The sequence below is a fragment of the Salvelinus alpinus genome, chromosome 13 (assembly GCF_045679555.1).
Source record: "Salvelinus alpinus chromosome 13, SLU_Salpinus.1, whole genome shotgun sequence".
Classification (NCBI taxonomy): Eukaryota; Metazoa; Chordata; class Actinopteri; order Salmoniformes; family Salmonidae; genus Salvelinus; species Salvelinus alpinus.
In genome coordinates this window covers 22900512-22920507 of record NC_092098.1, presented here as the reverse complement: position 1 = coordinate 22920507, position 19996 = coordinate 22900512, and the positions used below count along the sequence as shown (strand labels likewise).

The window sequence follows — 19996 nt, the reverse complement described above, 5'->3', positions numbered from 1 at the left end:
TCAACGCTCGCTCCTCACAATACACTACTGCTGCTGCTGCTGCATCCTCCTCGTCTCCCTCGCTCTCTCCTTCTCTAGCTATCTTTCTCTCTTTCTCTCTCTCTATTTCAGTTTTTCTCCGTGTGTATGTTTTTTCTCCATCTTTATTTCAACTCTCTTCTTTCTATTAAATGTAAAACACCACAAGGTTGAATCAATATTCTTTAACTAAACATCAATTACATGAACAGAGGTTCATTTGACTGCTTTCTTTGGATTATTGTGGCATTCTATACAAAGGCCCATTCCACTGGGCACGAACTGGTAGAATAAATGTTGTTTCAACATAATGTGTCAACGTATTGTGACGTGGAATCTACGTCTAAAAACATTAGATTTGAAAAGAGTAATAAACTGTTGTTTTGAGAGTGAAATTTCAACCATCATCATGGTAATCATCATGCAAACCAAATTTCACCAAAGACCAACCTTGAATTTGTACCTGGTATTTTGTTACGTTGTCAACCAAACACAATTCAATATTACTTTTGTAATGCAGTAAATAGTCTAAAGTTAAGGCTAATGTAATAAACTAATGTAACATGCATAGGTTATTGCAGGTCTGTGGAGATCTTCACAATTGCTGTAACAATCTGTGCAGAATCTCGAACGGCATTGATCACTTGAACTATGTACAGTTGAAGTCGGAAGTTTACATGCACCTTAGCCAAATACATTTAAACTCAGTTTTTCTCAATTCCTGACATGTAATCCTAGTAAAAATTCCCTGTCTTAGGTCTGTTAGATCACCACTTTATTTTAAGAATGTGAATGGTCAGAATAATAGTAGAGAGAATTATTTATTTCAGCTTTAATTTCTTTCATCACATTCCCAGTGGGTCAGAAGTTTACATACACTCAATTAGTATTTGGTAGCACTGCCTTTAAATTGTTTAGCTTGGGTCTAATGTTTCGGGTAGCCTTCCACAAGCTTCCCACAATAAGTTGGGTGAATTTTGGTCCATTCCTCCTGACAGAGCTGGTGTAACTGAGTCAGGTATGCAGGACTCCTTGCTCGCACACGCTTTTTCAGTTCTGCCCACAAATGTTCTATAGGATTGAGGTCAGGGCTTTGTGATGGCCACTCCAATAGCTTGACTTTGTTGTCCTTCCATTTTGCCATAACTTCGGAAGTATGCTTGGGGTCATTGTCCATTTGGAAGACCCATTTGCGACCAAGCTTTATCTTCCTGACTGATGTCTTGAGATTTTGCTAAAATATATCCACATAATTTTCCTCCCTCATGATGCCATCTAGTTTTTGAAGTGCACCAGTCCCTCCTGCAGCAAAGCACCCCCACAACATGATGCTGCCACTCCCGTGCTTCACGGTTGGGATGGTGTTCTTCGGCTTGCAAGCCTCCCCCTTTTTCCTCCAAACATAACAATGGTCATATTTTTGTTTCATCAGACCAGAGGACATTTCTCCAAAAAGTACGATCTTTGTCCCCATGTGCAGTTGCAAACCATAGTCTGGCTTTTTTATGACGGTTTTGGAGCAGTGGCTTCTTCCTTGCTGAGTGGCCTTTCAGGTTATGTCGATATAGGACCCTTTTTACTGTGGATATAGATAATTTTGTACCGGTTTCCTCCAGCATCTTCACAAGGTCCTTCGCTGTTGTTCTGGGATTGATTTGCCCTTTTTGCACCAAAGTATGTTAATCTCTAGGAGACAGAACGCGTCTCCTTCCTGAGCGGTATGACGGCTGCGTGGTCCAATGGTGTTTATACTTGCGTATTATTGTTTGTACAGATGAACGTGATACCTTCAGGCGTTTGGAAATTGCTCCCAAGGATGAACCAGACTTGTGGAGGTCTACAATTCTTTTTCTGAGGTCTTGGCTGATTTCTTTTGATTTGCCCATGATGTCAAGCAAAGAGGCACTGCGTTTGAAGGTAGGCCTTGAAATACATCCACAGTTACGCTTCCAATTGACTCAAATTATGTCAATTAGCCTATCAGAAGCTTCTAAAGCCATGACATAATTTTCTGGAATTTTCCAAGCTGTTTAAAGGCACAGTCAACTTAGTGCATGTAAACTTTTGACCCACTGGAATTGTGATAAAGTGAATTATAAGTGAAATAATCTGTCTGTAAACAATTGTTGGAAAAATTACTTGTGTCATGCACAAAGTAGATGTCCTAACAGACTTGCCAAAACTATAGTTTGTTAACAAGAAATTTGTGGAGTGGTTGAAAAACGAGTTTGAATGACTCCAAGCTAAGTGTATGTAAACTTCCGATTTCAACTGTACTTTTAATGTAATCTCAACTGCAATCCACGCCATAAAAAGGAATTCCCCTCGACCACAGCCACAAATTGGGGAAAACAAACATAATTTTCAATTGACCCGCATTGTAAAAGAGACAACTTCATAGTAAATTTTTTGTCATACAGAAATAACAAAACATGCTGAAAAGCTGCTGTGTTGTTCTATGTACATGTTAACAGGTCAAGAATCCCGACCTACGCTTCACAATGCTCCCGTGTAGGTAAATGGAGTCTGCGAGAAGAGCCCTGTGGCTTCAGGCTATTTGGTGTGGGAGATTTGTGACTAAAATTACTATTTGTAGCCAAAGATTTTTATAGCTAACCCAAGATAGACCAGAGCCTGTCATTTCCAGTGGGAGCAAATTGGAGGTGAGCGAGGGGAGCGAAGCAGAGACAGTGAGGGAGTTGATGGGGAGATTGGAGGAGAGAGCTCTGAGAGAGCTGCCGTGTTGGTGCATGAGGCACGACATTCGCCCTAGTTGAGTTGATGTCACCTGAGACAGCTCTCCATACTCGTCCTGAGGTGCGTGCTAGCCGCCTGGTGAAGACTGTGCCAGCCCCACACACCAGGCCTCCTGTGCGCCTTTCCAGCCCGGAGCCTCCAGAGACGGCCTCCAGCCCGAAGCCTCCAGAGAGACGGCCTCCAGCCCGGAGCCTCCAGAGTCTCCCTCCTGTCCGGAGCCGCCAGATCTCCCTCCTGTCCAGAGCCGCCAGAGTCTCCCTCCTGTCCGGAGCCGCCAGAGTCTCCCTCCTGTCCGGGGCCCGCTGCGAGGGTTCCCAGTCCGGTGTCGGCGGCGAGGGTCCCCGCTCCAGAGGCGCCACCTAAGTGGGCCAAGCCTAAGGTGGAGCGGGGTCCACGTCCAGCACCAGAGCCGCCACCGCGGATAGATGCCCACCCAGACCCTCCTCTATAGGTTTAGGTTTTGCGGCCAGAGTCCGCACCTTTGGGGGGGTACTGTCACGCCCTGACCTTAGAGATCCTTTTTATGTCTCTATTTTGGTTTGGTCAGGGCGTGAGTTGGGGTGGGCATTCTATGTTTTGTGTTCTATGTTTTCTATTTCTGTGTGTTTGGCCAGGTGTGGTTCTCAATCAGAGGCAGCTGTCTATCGTTGTCTCTGATTGAGAACCATACTTAGGTAGCCTTTTCCCACCTGTGTTTTGTGGGTAGTTTTCTGTTTTTGTGTCTGCACCAGACAGAACTGTTTCGCTTTCGTTCTCCTGTTTGTTGTTTTTGTTCGATTTGGTTTTTTGGATTAAATTATGAACACTTTAAACGCTGCACCTTAGTCCACTCTTCCTTCAGCCCACGAGAAGCGTTAAACTGTGAAGTGCGCGTGTGCAATAACTCAATTCGACCTTTACACTCCTAAACAACAAGATTTTTGGTAAACTTTAGCAAAGGGTAAAGTCTACAAAATGCAGTACATTATGTTTGTTACAGATTCTAGTTTTGGAAACAGAAAACTGTATGGAGATCAAATATTTAATCGATTACAAAATTATCATCATGTCAGTCGGAAATCCAGTGGCGCAGATGGAATTATCCAAACAGATTTAAATCTCCCTGAAATGTTTATATTTGGTTGCTTAGGCAACCAAACACAATTCAATATCACTTTTCAAATACAATAAAAAGCATATTAACTTGTCGACAAGTTAACAAATGATATGATAAATTCATGTCTCCAACTCAACCATCATTTTAAGTTAAAGAATATGATTAAGCCAGTGGCTCAGATGTAACTATCCAAGCAGTAGATACATCTCCTTTAAATGTTGATATTTGGTTGAGTTGTCTTATTTATTGTATTACTTGTTGTATTACTTATATAATAGTACTTGTAATACAGTAAATAGCCTTAACTTTAGGCTATCTTACAACATTCAACCTTAAAATGAGTAACTTTTAATGTAATCTCAATGGCAAACCACGTGATTTGGTTCCGCTATTAGATGAAGCACAGTGATAACACATTCATTTGGTGTATACATTTTAAAAAATTGACATTGTATTCCTGAACTTTGCTGTGCTTTTAAATAGTTGAAAGCGCAGTTATAGACATTTGGGTGACAACTAAAACAATAATCAGAAATAGTTTTTCCATTGGAATTTTGTTGTGCTTTTAGATGGTTGAAAGACTTTTGGCTGATTTTTGATTGGGTGAATATAGATTGTAGTAAGGAATGTGCATTTTTGCCCGTTCAAGATGATTCGATGCATATTTATAGTATGCACCAATACGATACAGGAACAAAACGTTTTAGTTGTAAACGATTCGGTGGGATTCGGTTTGATTAGAGGAATGGATCGATGCGATTCAGTTTGATGTTGTGTTTGTGTGTGTAAACATTAAGAACACCTGCTTTTTCATGACATAGACTGACCAGGTGAAAGCTATGATCCCTTATTGGTGTCACCTGTGTAGATTAAGAGGAGGAGACAGGTTAAAGTAGGATTTTTAAACCTTGAGGCATGGATTGTGCATGTGTGCCATTCAGAGGGTGAATGGGCAAGACAAAACATTTAAGTGCCTTAGAATGGTATGGTAGTAGGTGCCAGGTTTGAGTGGGTCAAGAACTGCAGTGCTGCTGGGTTTTTCACGCTCAACCATTTCCCTTGTGTATCAAGAATGGTCCACCACCCAATAGACATCCAGCCAATTTGATACCACTGTGGGAAGCATTGGAGTCAACATGGGCCAGCATCCCGTAGAATGCTTTCGACACCTTGTAGAGTCCATCCCTTGACAAATTGAGACTGTTCTGAGGGCAACTCAATATTAGGAAGATATTATTTTCTTTTTTCTTTTGAAATCATCACCCACTAATTAATTTCACATTTCTGCAGATTAAAAGTGTTAGCTTCTCTTTTTCTCCCTCTTGGATCATGCAGTGCGGGTAGCAAAACACATTTTTTATTTGATAAAAATGTATTATATTGGTTGTCACTCAACTAATAAAGCCTAATAATATGCAAGCCATTTAATAAATATTTGAATGTTGAAGGTGACACAAACATGTGCCACATCAGGAATAGGTTTACCTCTCATTGGTCATCGTGTGAAGCTGCACACAGTGTGCAGTTAGGCTGTTGATATTGCCTGGGGTTGTTCAGCATGCAAAATGATTTGTAGATTAACGACTGTCGACATCATGTGCAGCTTAGTTCGACACTGAAGGAGAGGATGCATTTGTCACAAAAGATTAAAGGTATTTTTGGAAGATAGAAAGAAAGTAATATGAGCAAATATTTTAGTGAACCAGTGATTGGTAATGTTTGAATCGATTTTCTGATCGATGCATGCTACATTTGGATCGGTTTCGTATCTTAAACATTTGAACCGGGGACCGATGCTTATCGTGAATCAATTCCTAGTTGTAATCTCATTGGTCAATGTCTCAACAAAATATTACCCAATTTTCCACATTGAAATGACGTGGCGTGCCCAGTGGAAAAACAATACAGTATGTCGCAATACAAATGTTTCCCTTTCTATATCAAAAAGAAAATTTGGGCAAAATATGTTGAAAATAGTGTAGATTGAAGCAGTGCTGTAATGGGTTTTGTGTTTTTGAGACAAATTCTATAAGGTGTCGGTCACTGAACTGATTCTCATAGCTTCAATACTGACTGGCATAGGCTAGATGGGAAGGAAATGGGAGGTACTGTACACATGCCATCCCCAACACCATCTGAAACATTATCCTCTATCATCTGTGACTGAGGAATATCCTCCCAGCCTGCTATGACAGCTCCGGCAGGCATCAGGCATTAGCCCTCCTACACGTTGACGACCTCCCCCCATTCCCAGCTTTCCCACGAATTAGCATGATATTAGCACAACCGACCTGAGCTGCGCCATGCCACAATGCAATATCAAAGCTCTGTGCGATCTCTATCCCTGGGTTCCTCTGCTTTAGTCTGAGAAAGAGAGAGAGAGAGCGCTACATGATAAAGAGCTGTGTTAGACTGCCACAACACAACACACAGCCCTGTCATATTTCCTCTCAGCTGTGTTCATCTAAATGGGCTGGAACTGGTGTTCAGTGTTTGTAGTCTCATGGCCAGACAAATATTTACAAAGCCACTTTGATATTCTATATCAACTGTTAGTAGGGCTTTGAGTGTTTTTATAATGTCTACACAGGGTGGTGTTGTCAGACTCCAGCCACCCTAGTCAAAGACTGTTCTCTCTGCTACCGCACGGCAAGCTGTACCGGAGCACCAAGTCTAGGTCCAAGAGGCTTCTAAACAGCTTCTTCCCCCAAGCCATAAGACTCCTGAACATCTATTCAAATGGCTACCCAGACTACTGGCATTGCCCACCTCTTTTACGCTGCTGCTACTCTCTGTTGTTATCTATGCCTAAGTCACTTTAATAACTCTACCCACATGTATATATTACCTCAATTACCTCGACTAACCGGTGCCCCCGCACATTGACTCTGTACCGGTACCCCCTGTATATAGCCTCGCTATTGTTATTTTACTGCTGCTCTTTAATTATTTGTTACTTTATTTTATTTTTTTGGTTATTTTCTTAAAACTGCATTGTTGGTTAAGGGCTTGTAAGTAAGCTTTTCACTGTAAGGTCTACTACGCCTGTTGTATTCGGCGCATGTGACAAATACAATTTGATTTGATTCCATTCTGGTGTGAATTTCAATTCAAAAGCAAAGCTACAGATGGTTGTACAGCATGTTTCTGTATGTACAGTATGTCTAACGATGTGATGTATGTTTTGTCTTGCAGCGCCACGGTTCCTCATCACCTCCACAGGAGCCCTGTACATCCTGGACGTGCAGAATGAGGATGGATTGTATAACTACAGGTGTATGACACGCCACCGCTACACGGGAGAGACCAGGCAGAGCAACAGTGCACGTCTCTTTTTGTCAGGTAAGCAGAGGGACATTACAGCTTGGATGCCTTTCTGTTGTGCAAGTCTGGGTGCCAATGTTTGCATGGAATACACTCTGAATATTGCTAGGTTTGACTATTGTTTCCCTTCGCTCCTTCAATCTGAACCTGCTCCAAGCTAGTTAACAGAGTATGGCTAACAATGCATACCTTTGACCATGCTACAGTATGCATTACATATTGAATCTATCTCACCTTTGGCCATTGCTCCTCCCTCAGACCCCACTAACTCGGCACCGGCCATCCTGGATGGCTTTGAGCGTCGCGAGGTGATGACATCACACCGGGTGGAGCTGCCATGCAAGGCATCTGGTCACCCGGCCCCCAAATACCGCTGGCTGAAGGACAACCGACCGCTGGAGCCGGACAGCCGCTTCAGGCAGAGTGTGACGGGCCTGCTGATCGAGAGGGCCCAGCCCAGTGACACGGGGAGCTACGTGTGTGAGGTGTGGAACAGTTATGGCAATGCAGAGGTGGTGGGGAGGCTGCAGGTCAAAGGTCAGTAATAGATTGTGTGCAGCATGTTGTGCTAAATGTACAGTATGTTTGTTGTTAATGTGTATCTAAGATTATGTTTGTCTTTGGAGTTTAAAATCCATTTCAGAGTTGATATGTATTTAGCTGACATAGAGTATGTCACATTGACATATGTGTAACTCTTCCAGAGCCGCTGAAGGCGGTGGTCAGCCCGAGGAAGGTGAAAGGCAGCGTGGGTAGCCAGGTGTCTCTGTCGTGCAGCGTGAGTGGCTCGGAGGAGTACGAGCTGTCCTGGTACCGGAATGGAGAGATCATCTACCCTGGAAACAGTGTCCGCATGACTGGAAACAACCGGGAGAACCTGGTCATGGCTGGGATGGCTAAGAGTGATGGAGGAGCCTACCAGTGCTTCGCCAGGAACGGCAAGATGTCCGCCCAGGACTTTGTCCAGGTCATCCTGGAAGGTCAGTACAATCAGTGGATGTCTGTGTGGTCAGGGAGTTATTTGATTACATATGAGTGATGTACGGAACGTCTCTGAATGTGGGTTTTTGTGTTTGGGTATTTGGGTGTTTTTAGTGTATATGTGCGCGTGAGCGTTGTGTGACCATGCATAGTGTGTCCATATGTGAGTGTGTGCTTGCCTGCATGTTTTTTTGTGTGTGTGTGTGTGTGTGTGTGTGTGTGTGTGTGTGTGTGTGTGTGTGTGTGTGTGTGTGTGTGTGTGTGTGTGTGTGTGTGTGTGTGTGTGTGTGTGTGTGTGTGTGTGTGTGTGTGTGTGTGTGTGCGTGTGCAAATGAGGGCTGCAGTAAAGCCCTGCCACAGCCCCTGTTATTAGATTATCAGAACGTGCCTCACATTGCTCACATCGCCTGAGCTCCATTGCTGGGGAAACTGTCTCCCATTGCCATGGACCAGTATAAAGACGGTATTGATAATCTATAATGGTGATGAGGAGGAGGAGGAGGAACAATTTCAAATTCCACGTGTGAAATCCATACAGTATATGGAAATATACAGTATTAGCTTGAATGGACACTATGTGCTCATCATGATCCCCATACAGACATTTCAATATATTTAACTTCACGTAAAATATATTTCAAATACATGTACATTTGCATTTTTGCTCAAGTGCATGTAATACCTGACAATTCCAGAAATGCATGGCTATGACATCTAGGGCTCTATTTTAACAAACCTAACGCAATGGTAAATCTAAGCACAGGCAGAAGCACAATAGGTTCAGGGGAGTGTAAAGTTTTTTTGTGCTATTTTCACTATCCCAATTATTGGCACACTTAGTCTGTTATTTTCATTTTTAACTAGGTAAGAACACATTTTTATTTACAATGGCTGCCTACACCGGCCAAACCAGGACGACGCTGGGCCAATTGTTTCGCCGTCCTATGGGACTCCTAATCATGGCCTAATCAAGGTTGTGACACAGCCTGGATATGAACCAGGGTGTCTGTAGTGACGCCTCTAGCACTGAAATGCAGTGCCTTAGACCGTTGCGCCACTCAGGAGCCCAGAGTGAATAGAAATGGCTTACAGACACTAAATAACAAAATGAAGACCTATCTTTGCTAAATACGTTCACTTGAACCCATTTGCAGTCCACATTGTTCTAAGTAATTGCATGGCTTCAATAGCCTTCACACTGATATAGGAGCTAGGCCTACTGTAAATTACATTATGGCTCAGCATGGGCATGCCAAACATTTTCAATAAGCAAGATTCAATTCATTATTGATAAGGCCTAAAGAGGGAACTGTAAGAACTGACGCTGGAGTAGAGAAGCAGGTACAGAGAGTGAACATTTAATTTTGCACAGACATGTAACAGGACAGGAACAGCGTCAGAACCGGGTAACACAAAGACATATGACAATTAATGCAGAAGCGGGGAACAGAGCTGGGGAACAGACAGATATAGGGGAGGTAATAACACAGGTGATTGAGTCCAGGTGAGTCCAATGAATTGCTGATGCGTGTGACGAGGGAAGCAGGTGTGCATAATGATGGTGGCAGGAGTGCGTAATGCTGGGCAGGGAGAGGGAGAGCGGGAGCAGGCGTCACAGGAACAAATAATAATAACTTATTAACAAAACATCAACTTGATTGAAATAGGCTATGTCACACTTACAGGTACCATCATTTCTCCCTGTGGCCATATAATATTAAAACAACGAAGACGATGGAGGGTTTTACGGCTCATCCAAACTTTTCATTGTAGCTGGACAAAGATCCAATATACAGTGCATACGGAAAGTATTCAGACCCCTTGACTTTTTACAGATTTTTTTACGTTACAGCCTTATTCTAAAATTGATTAAATTAAAAAGAAAAAAAGAAAGACCTTATTTACGTAAGTATTCAGATCCTTTGCTACATGACTCAAAATTGAGCTCAGGTGCATCCTGTTCCCATTGATCATCCTTGAGATGTTTCTACAACTTGATTGAATTCAATTGGTTGGACATGATTTGGAAAGGCACACACCTGTCTATATAAGGTCCCATAGTTGACAGTGCATGTCAGAGCAAAAACCAAGCCATGAGGTCAAAGGAATTATCCGTAGAGCCCCGAGACAGGATTGTGTCGAGGCACAGATCTGGGAAAGGATAGCAAAACATTTCTGCAGCATTGAAGGTCCCCAAGAACACAGTTGCCTCCATCATACTTAAATGGAAGAGGTTAGGAACCACCAAGACTCTTCCTAGAGCTGGCTGGCCAGCCAAACTGACCAATCAGGGGAGAAGGGCCTTGGTCAGGGAGGTGACCAAGAATCCGATGGTTACTCTGACCAAGCTCCAGAGAACTTTCCAGAAGGACAACCATCTCTGCAGCACTCCACCAATCAGGCTTTTATGATAGAGTGGCCAGACGGAAGCCACTCCTCAGTAAAAAAGTACTTGACAGGCCGCTTGGAGTTTGTCAAAAGGCACCTAAAGGACTCTCAGACCATGAGAAACAAGATTCTCTGGTCTGATGAAACCAAGATTGAACTCTTTGGCCTGAATAACAAGTGTCACGTCTGGAGGAAACCAGGCACCATCCCTACGGTGAAGTATGATGGTGGCAGCATCAGGCTGTGGGGATGTTTTTTAGCAGCATGACTGGGAGACTAGTTGGGATTGAGGGAAAGATGAACAAAGCAAAGTACAGAGATACTTGATGAAAACCTGCTCCAGAACGCTCAGGACCTCGGACTAGTTCACCTTCCAACAGGACAACGACCCTAAGCACACAGCCAAGACAACGCAGGAGTAGCTTCGGGACCGAATGTCTTTCAGTGGCCCAGCCAGATCCCGGACTTGAACCCGATCTTTTGAACCCGATTTAATGTGACATATATTTCTTACAACTACAATCAAATTTAATATATTTCATAAGACAATTTCAAATACATTTACCAAATATATCAATAAATACATGTGAAAATATATTCTATAATACATTGCTTAGTGTATTTCAGAATGGATTTTGAAATACATTAAATCAATTTTGCGATGCGTTTAACATATATTTGGATATAAATGTTGTATACATTTATATATACATTCTAAATACTTTCCAGAATATATGTTGGAATGTATTTAAAATGTGTTAAACACATTATTTGAACATTTTAATGAAAATATATTTTAAATATATTTAAAATAAATACAGCTTTTTTTGTATGGGTCCCTCAATGCATGTGAGTTAAAGTCAGCTATTTTATTTCTCCCTGATTGACTGTACCTGCTAAACAGTGATGTTTACTTATTGTCAGCTAATGCACTGCTTCTTTATATACACTCCAGGTAGAAATTGTCTGTAGACACATATCTACGATCAGCTAACCCAAACCTAATCCTCACCTTTAAATCCAATTTAACCTCTAGGGGGAGAATATCTGACCTTAGATCTGTAAATAGAAGAAACACCTTTAGCTCTAACCCACCTCCCATCTACTAGAACAGAGGTTCCCACCCTTTTTCAGTTACTGTACCACTAACTGAATTCTGCTCTGCACAAAGTACCCCCGAAGTGCTACCTCGTGTGCATTTTAAGCTTATGGTCTAATGAGTCTTCTCAAGTTCCCCCTATGGATGAACCAAGTACCAAGTCCTGGTACCCCTGGTTGGGAACCACTGTACTAGAAGAAAAACCTTTAGCTCTAATCCACCTCCCATCTACCAGAAGAAACACCTTTAGCTCTAACCCACCTCCCATCTACTAGAAGAAACACCTTTAGCTCTAACCCACCTCCCATCCTACTAGAAGTAACAACTTTAGCTCTATCCCACCTCCCATCTACTAGAAGAAACACCTTTAGCTCTGACCCACCTCCCATCTACTAGAACATACACCTTTAGCTCTAACCCAACTCCCAGCTACTATTCAACTTTTAGCTCTAACTCACCTCCCATCTACTATAAGATTTGCCTTTAGCTCTAACCCACCTCCCATCTACAAGAAGAAACACCTTTAGCTCTAACCCACCTGCCATCTACTAGAACATACACCTTTAGCTCTAACCCACCTCCCATCTACTAGAAGAAAAACCTTTAGCTCTAATCCACCTCCCATCTACTAGAATAAACACCTTTAGCTCTAATCCACCTCCCATCTACTAGAAGATACACCTTTAGCTCTAACCCACCTCCCATCTACTAGAAGATACACCTTTAGCTCTAACCCACCTCCCATCTACTAGAATAAACACCTTTAGCTCTAATCCACCTCCCATCTACTAGAATAAACACCTTTAGCTCTAATCCACCTCCCATCTACTAGAATAAACACCTTTAGCTCTAATCCACCTCCCATCTACTAGACGATACACCTTGAGCTCTAACCCACCTCCCATATACTAGAACATTCACCTTAAGCTCTAGCCCACCTCCCATCTACCAGAAGAAACACCTTTAGCTCTAACCTACCTCCCATCTACTAGAAGAAACACCTTGAGCTCTAATCTACCTCCCATCTATTAGAACATACACCTTTAGCTCTAACCCAACTCCCAGCTACTATTACACTTTTAGCTCTAACTCACCTCCCATCTACTATAAGATTTGCCTTTAGCTCTAACCCACCTCCCATCTACTAGAACATACACCTTTAGCTCTAACCCAACTCCCATCTACTAGAACATACACCTTTAGCTCTAACCCAACTCCCATCTGCTAGAACATCTTTAGCTCTAACCCACCTCCCATCTACTAGAAGAAACCTCTTTAGCTCTAATCCACCTCCCATCTACCATAAGAAACACGCTTAGCTCTAATCAAATCAAAATCAAATCAAATTTATTTATATTGCCCTTCTTACATCAGCTGATATCTCAAAGTGCTGTACAGAATCCCAGCCTAAAACCCCAAACAGCAAGCAATGCAGGTGTAGAAGCACGGTGGCTAGGAAAAACTCCCTAGAAAGGCCAAAACCTAGGAAGAAACCTAGAGAGGAACCAGGCTATGAGAGGTGGCCAGTCCTCTTCTGGCTGTGCCGGGTGGAGATTATAACAGAACATGGCCAAGATGTTCAAATGTTCATAAATGACCAGCATGGTCAAATAATAATAATCACAGTAGTTGTCGAGGGTGCAGCAAGTCAGCACCTCAGGAGTAAATGTCAGTTGGCTTTTCATAGCCGATCATTAAGAGTATCTCTAGAGAGTTGAAAACAGCAGGTCTGGGACAGGTAGCACGTCCGGTGAACAGGTCAGGGTTCCATAGCCGCAGGCAGAACAGTTGAAACTGGAGCAGCAGCACGGCCAGGTGGACTGGGGACAGCAAGGAGTCATCATGCCAGGTAGTCCTGAGGCATGGTCCTCGGGCTCAGGTCCTCCAAGAGAGAGAAAGAAAGAGAGGAAGAGAGAATTAGAGAGAGCATACTTAAATTCACACAGGACACCGGATAAGACAGGAGAAGTATTCCAGATATAATAAACTGACCCTAGCCCCCCGACACATAAACTACTGCAGCATAAATACTGGAGGCTGAGACAGGAGGGGTCAGGAGACACTGTGGCCCCATCCGATAATACCCCCGGACAGGGCCAAACAGGAAGGATATAACCCCACCCACTTTGCCAAAGCACAGCCCCCACACCACTAGAGGGATATCTTCAACCACCAACTTACCATCCTGAGACAAGGCCGAGTATAGCCCACGAAGATCTCCGCCACGGCACAACCCAAGGTGTGGCACCAACCCAGATAGGAAGATCACGTCAGTGACTCAACCCACTCAAGTGACGCACCCCTCCTATGGACGGCATGAAAGAGCACCAGTAAGCCAGTGACACAGCACCTGTAATATGGTTAGAGGCAGAGAATCCCAGTGGAGAGAGGGGAACCGGCCAGGCAGAGACAGCAAGGGCGGTTCCTTGCTCCAGAGCCTTTCCGTTCACCTTCACACTCCTGGGCCAGACTACACTCAATCATATGACCCACTGAAGAGATGAGTCTTCAGTAAAGACTTCAAGGTTGAGACCGAGTCTGCGTCTCTCACATGGGTAGGCAGACCTTTCCATAAAAATGGAGCTCTATAGGAGAAAACCCTGCCTCTAGCTGTATGCTTAGAAATTCTAGGGACAATTAGGAGGCCTGCGTCTTGTGACTCTAATCCACCTCCCATCTACCAGAAGAAACACCTTTAGCTCTAACCCACCTCCCATCTACTAGAATAAACACCTTTAGCTCTAACCCACCTCCCATCTACTAGAATAAACACATTTAGCACTAACCCACCTCCCATCTACTAGAATAAACACCTTTAGCTCTAACCCCCCTCCCATCTACTAGAAGAAACACCTTTAGCTCTAACCCACCTCCCATCTACAAGAAGAAACACCTTTAGCTCTAACCACCTCCCATCTAAAGGAGATACAGCTTTAGCTCTGACCCACCTCCCATCTACTAGAACATCTTTAGCTCTAACCCACCTCCCATCTACTAGAAGAAACCCCTTTAGCTCTAATCCACCTCCCATCTACTAGAAGAAACACCTTTAGTTCTAACTCACCTCCCATCTACTAGAAGATACACCTTTAGCTCTAACCCACCTCCCATCTACTTGAAGATACATCTTTAGCTCTAACCCACCTCCCATCTACTAGAAGAAACCTCTTTAGCTCTAATACACCTCCCATCTACTAGAAGAAACATCTTTAGCTCTAACCTACCTCCCATCTACTAGAATAAACACCTTTAGCTCTAACCCACCTCCCATCTACAAGAAGAAACACCTTTAGCTCTAACCTACCTCCCATCTACTAGAATAAACACCTTTAGCTCTAACCCACCTCCCATCTACAACAAGAAACACCTTTAGCTCTAACTTACCTCCCATCTACTAGAATAAACACCTTTAGCTCTAACCTACCTCCCATCTACTAGAATAAACACCTTTAGCTCTAACCCACCTCCCATCTACAAGAAGAAACACCTTTAGCTCTAACCATCTCCCATCTAAAGGAGATACAGCTTTAGCTCTAACCCATCTCCCATCTGAAGGAGATACAGCTTTAGCTCTAACCACCTCCCATCTGAAGGAGATACAGCTTTAGCTCTAACCCACCTCCCATCTACTAGAACATACACCTTTATCTCTAACCCAACTCCCATCTACTAGAACATCTTTAGCTCTAACCCACCTCCCATCTACTAGAAGAAACCCCTTTAGCTCTAATCCACCTCCCATCTAGCAGAAGAAACACCTTTAGTTCTAATCCACCTCCCATCTACTAGAAGAAACCCCTTTAGCTCTAACCCACCTCCCATCTACTAGAAGATACACTTTTAGCTCTAACCCACCTCCCATCTACTTGAAGATACACCTTTAGCTCTAACCCACCTCCCATCTACTAGAAGATACACCTTTAGCTCTAACCCACCTCCCATCTACTTGAAGAAACACCTTTAGCTCTAACCCACCTCCCATCTACTAGAACACCTTTAGCTCTAACACACCTCACATCTACTAGAAGAAACACATTTAGCTCTAATCCACCTCCCATCTGCTATTACACCTTTAGCTCTAACCCACCTCCCATCTACTAGAAGAAACACCTTTAGCTCTAATCCACCTCCCATCTGCTATTACACCTTTAGCTCTAATCCACCTCCCATCTACTAGAAGAAACACATTTAGCTCTAATCCACCTCCCATCTGCTATTACACCTGTAGCTCTAACCCACCTCCCATCTACTAGAATAAGCAACTTTAGCTCTAACCCACCTCCATCTACTATAACATCTTTAGCTCTAACCCACCTCCATCTACTATAACACCTTGAGCTCTAACCCACCTCCATCTACTATAACATCTTTAGCTCTAACCCACCTCCATCTACTATAACATCTTTAGCTCTAACCCACCTCCATCTACTAGAAGAAACACCTTTAGCTCTAACCCACCTCCATCTACTATAACATCTTTAGCTCTAACCCACCTCCATCTACTAGAAGAAACACCTTTAGCTGTAACCCACCTCCATCTACTATAACACCTTGAGCTCTAACCCACCTCCATCTACTATAACATCTTGAGCTCTAACCCACCTCCATTTACTATAACACCTTTAGCTCTAACCCACCTCCCAGCTACTAGAAGAAACACCTTTAGCTCTAACCCACCTCCATCTACTATAACACCTTGAGCTCTAACCCACCTCCATTTACTATAACACCTTTAGCTCTAACCCACCTCCATCTACTATAACACCTTGAGCTCTAACCCACCTCCATTTACTATAACACCTTTAGCTCTAACCCAACTCCCATCTACTAGAAGAAACACCTTGAGCTCTAACCCACCCCCCATCTACTAGAATACCTTTAGCTCTAACCCACCTCCCATCTACTAGAAGAAACACCTTGAGCTCTAACCCACCCCCCATCTACTAGAATACCTTTAGCTCTAACCCACCTCCCATCTACTAGAAGAAACACCTTTAGCTCTAACCCACCTCCATCTACTATAACACCTTGAGCTCTAACCCACCTCCATCTACTATAACACATTGAGCTCTAATCCACCTCCATTTACTATAACACCTTTAGCTCTAACCCACCTCCCATCTACTATAACACCTTGAGCTCTAACCCACCTCCCATCTACTAGAAGAAACACCTTTAGCTCTAACCCACCTCCATCTACTATAACACCTTGAGCTCTAACCCACCTCCATCTACTATAACACCTTGAGCCCTAACCCACCTCCATCTACTATAACACCTTGAGCTCTAACCCACCTCCATCTACTATAACACCTTGAGCTCTAACCCACCTCCATCTACTATAACACCTTGAGCTCTAACCCACCTCCATCTACTATAACACCTTGAGCTCTAACCCACCTCCCATCTACTAGAATAAACACCTTGAGCTCTAACCCACCTCCATCTACTATAACACCTTGAGCTCTAACCCACCTCCATCTACTATAACACCTTGAGCTCTAACCCACCTCCATCTACTATAACACCTTGAGCTCTAACCCACCTCCATCTACTATAACACCTTGAGCTCTAACCCACCTCCATCTACTATAACACCTTGAGCTCTAACCCACCTCCATCTACTATAACACCTTGAGCTCTAACCCACCTCCATCTACTATAACACCTTGAGCTCTAACCCACCTCCCATCTACTAGAATAAACACCTTGAGCTCTAACCCACCTCCATCTACTATAACACCTTGAGCTCTAACCCACCTCCATTTACTATAACACCTTGAGCTCTAACCCACCTCCCATCTACTAGAAGAAACACCTTTAGCGCTAACCCACCTCCCATCTTGTCTCCCTCTCCACTTTTCTCCAGATGGCACGCCCAAGATCATCTCCTCCTTCAGTGAGAAAGTGTTTGGAACCAACGAGTTTGTGTCACTATTCTGCACTGTGAAAGGCACTCCGGAGCCCAGGGTGACGTGGACGCTGGACGACGAGCCGGTGATCAGGGACTCCCGCCACCGCATTGGCCACTACACCAGCCAGGAGGGCCATGTGGTCAGCCACCTGAACATCAGCCAGACCACGGGGCCGGACGGGGGTGTCTACCGGTGCATCTGCAACAATTCAGCCGGGGCGGTCTCCTACCAGGCGCGAATAAACGTAAGAGGTGCTTGTCAGATCAGCTCCTCCAAAACAATTACATTTTACACATGTTTATGAATTAATTTGTTGTTGTTGTTTTTGTTGTTTTTCCTGATGCATGTTTTTTTTTGCTAAGCTCCTTTGAGTGTGCCAGAATAACCTCTTCTGAGCTCTTTCCAGGGTCTCTATGTTGGTTGTGTGTGTGTTTTCTGTGTGTGCTGTGTTAGTTGTGCACCATTTGTTTGTTTCTTTCCTTCTTGTTTTGTTTACGTATGTCATCACAAAGAGGTGTACATGTGTCTGTGTTGGTGTACTTGTTTGTCTTTGTCTGGGTGTGTGTTGATGTGTGTGTCTGTGTGTTCTATCTGGTCTGTTTTCCCCATCTGTCATCCTGTCTGTGTCGATGTGGGTCTCTTTGTGTCAACTAGTTCCTCTGTCTGTCTGTCCCCATTTTTTCCCCTTTTGCTTTCATTTCCTATTCAAAACATGGCAAATTATCCTAGGGGCTTGTATAGTGCTGCGATCATCACTCTCTGCTGTCAGCGGTAACTTCTCTAATGCCCTATCTAACACCCGCTGATGGCTTGATATTGGGACACTATTAAGTTGATTTACACTTGCACTAGCATATGACTGAGGAGCAATCTACACTCAGCAGGGAGGTGCCAGGCAGCTTTAAAGCCAGACACTGTAGAACAGACTGTCACCATGGTTTCTGGGGGTCTATCTAGAGACTCCAGGCCCTCCATCCTCTACTTAATGCTAATTCCAAACAGAGAAGGATAGGCCTATGGCCTGTGTTACGGATTGAATAACTCCTTTTGATGGTTTGCCCCATGGAAAGTAGAGTTGTCACGATACTAGTATCGCGATACTCAGAGGTATCGTGGCAAGGAAACAAAACATGAAGGAAAACAGTCCTAATGTTGGAATCAAGCAACCTTATGTTGTCAACTAGAATCACATTTCTTTTCCAGGCTATAGCACACACTATTTTACGTAGAGTAGGTTTTTTAAAGAACCAAAGAGTTTAGTCTGCTTTGTGTTTTCCTTTTTGCCATGGAAAATCAGTTTTTAAATTGTTTTATTTTAACTTTATTTAACTAGGCAAGTCAGTTTAAGAACAAATTCTTATAATTATTAGGTATCCTAGTAACTCGATACTGGTATCATGACAACCCTACTGGAAATCACCATGTTGCAGCTTTAGCTTGGGCTTAGTGAAGGGATGTTAAAGTCTCCAGGTCAGTAGGCTAGCTAGCCTAGCGCAGAGCACAGCACTGAATGCAGCCAAGCATAGCAGAGAAATCTCCACAGGTGCCATTGCGGAGATAGTGTAATGACTGTTTCTCGCATCGTTGGCTCCTTAATCGTGCTAAAGAGAGTAGCAGCGTGGATGCCTGTGCAATGCACTAGAGGTGCACACCACCACATAGTTAAACTGTCTTCTATTCGACAGTGCCTTCAAAGTATTCACACACCTTGACATTTTCCAAATTTTGTTGTGTTACAGCCTTAATTTAAAATGGATTACATTGTTGTTGTTTTTTGCCTACACACAATACCCCCTAATGTCAAAGTGGAATTATGTTTAAAAAATGTATACAAATTAATCAAAAATGAAGAGCTGAAATGTCTTGAGTCAATAAGTATTCAACCCCTTTGTTATGGCAAGCCTAAACAAGTTCAGGAGTAATAATTTGCTAAACAAGTCACATAACAAGTTGCATGGACTCACTCTGTGTACAATAATAGTGTTTAACATGATTTTTGAATGACGACCTCCTCTCTGTACCCCACACATAAAATTATCTGTAAGGTCCCTCAGTCGAGCAGATTTAACCACAAAGACCAGGGAGGATTTCTAATGCTTCACAAAGAAGGGCACCTATTGGCAGATGGGTAAAAAAACAAAACAGACATTGAATATCCATTTGAGCATGGTGAAGTTATTAATTACTCTTTGGATGGTGTATCAATACACCCAATCACTACAAAGATGCAGGTGTACTTCCTAACTCAGTTGCCGGGCAGTAGCAGTGCGTGGGTAAATTAACTGGGAAAACCAAGCCGAAAAACAATAGCCATGTTACAACCAGTCTTGTGATAATTGTGTTGTTTGCACTATGAACCTGTTAGTTCAAATGCCTTGCCACTGTGATTAATAGGCCTAAGGCCAAGACAATAAGACA

At 43.3% G+C, this 19996-nt stretch overlaps 1 protein-coding gene across 6 annotated transcripts in view; it reads left to right on the top strand.

Moving 5' to 3' along the window:
* Window positions 1–19996, top strand: part of dscama (Down syndrome cell adhesion molecule a) — a 170101-nt gene that overhangs the window by 94677 nt on the left and 55428 nt on the right. For 5 of the 6 annotated variants that reach the window (XM_071338650.1, XM_071338652.1, XM_071338654.1 and 2 more), the window contains exons 4-7: window positions 7067–7213; window positions 7454–7732; window positions 7900–8175; window positions 17533–17829. In XM_071338650.1, the coding sequence (XP_071194751.1) occupies window positions 7067–7213; window positions 7454–7732; window positions 7900–8175; window positions 17533–17829 (999 nt within the window). The remainder of the gene's footprint in view (window positions 1–7066; window positions 7214–7453; window positions 7733–7899; window positions 8176–17532; window positions 17830–19996) is intronic. The other variant, XM_071338655.1, reaches the window with a different exon arrangement.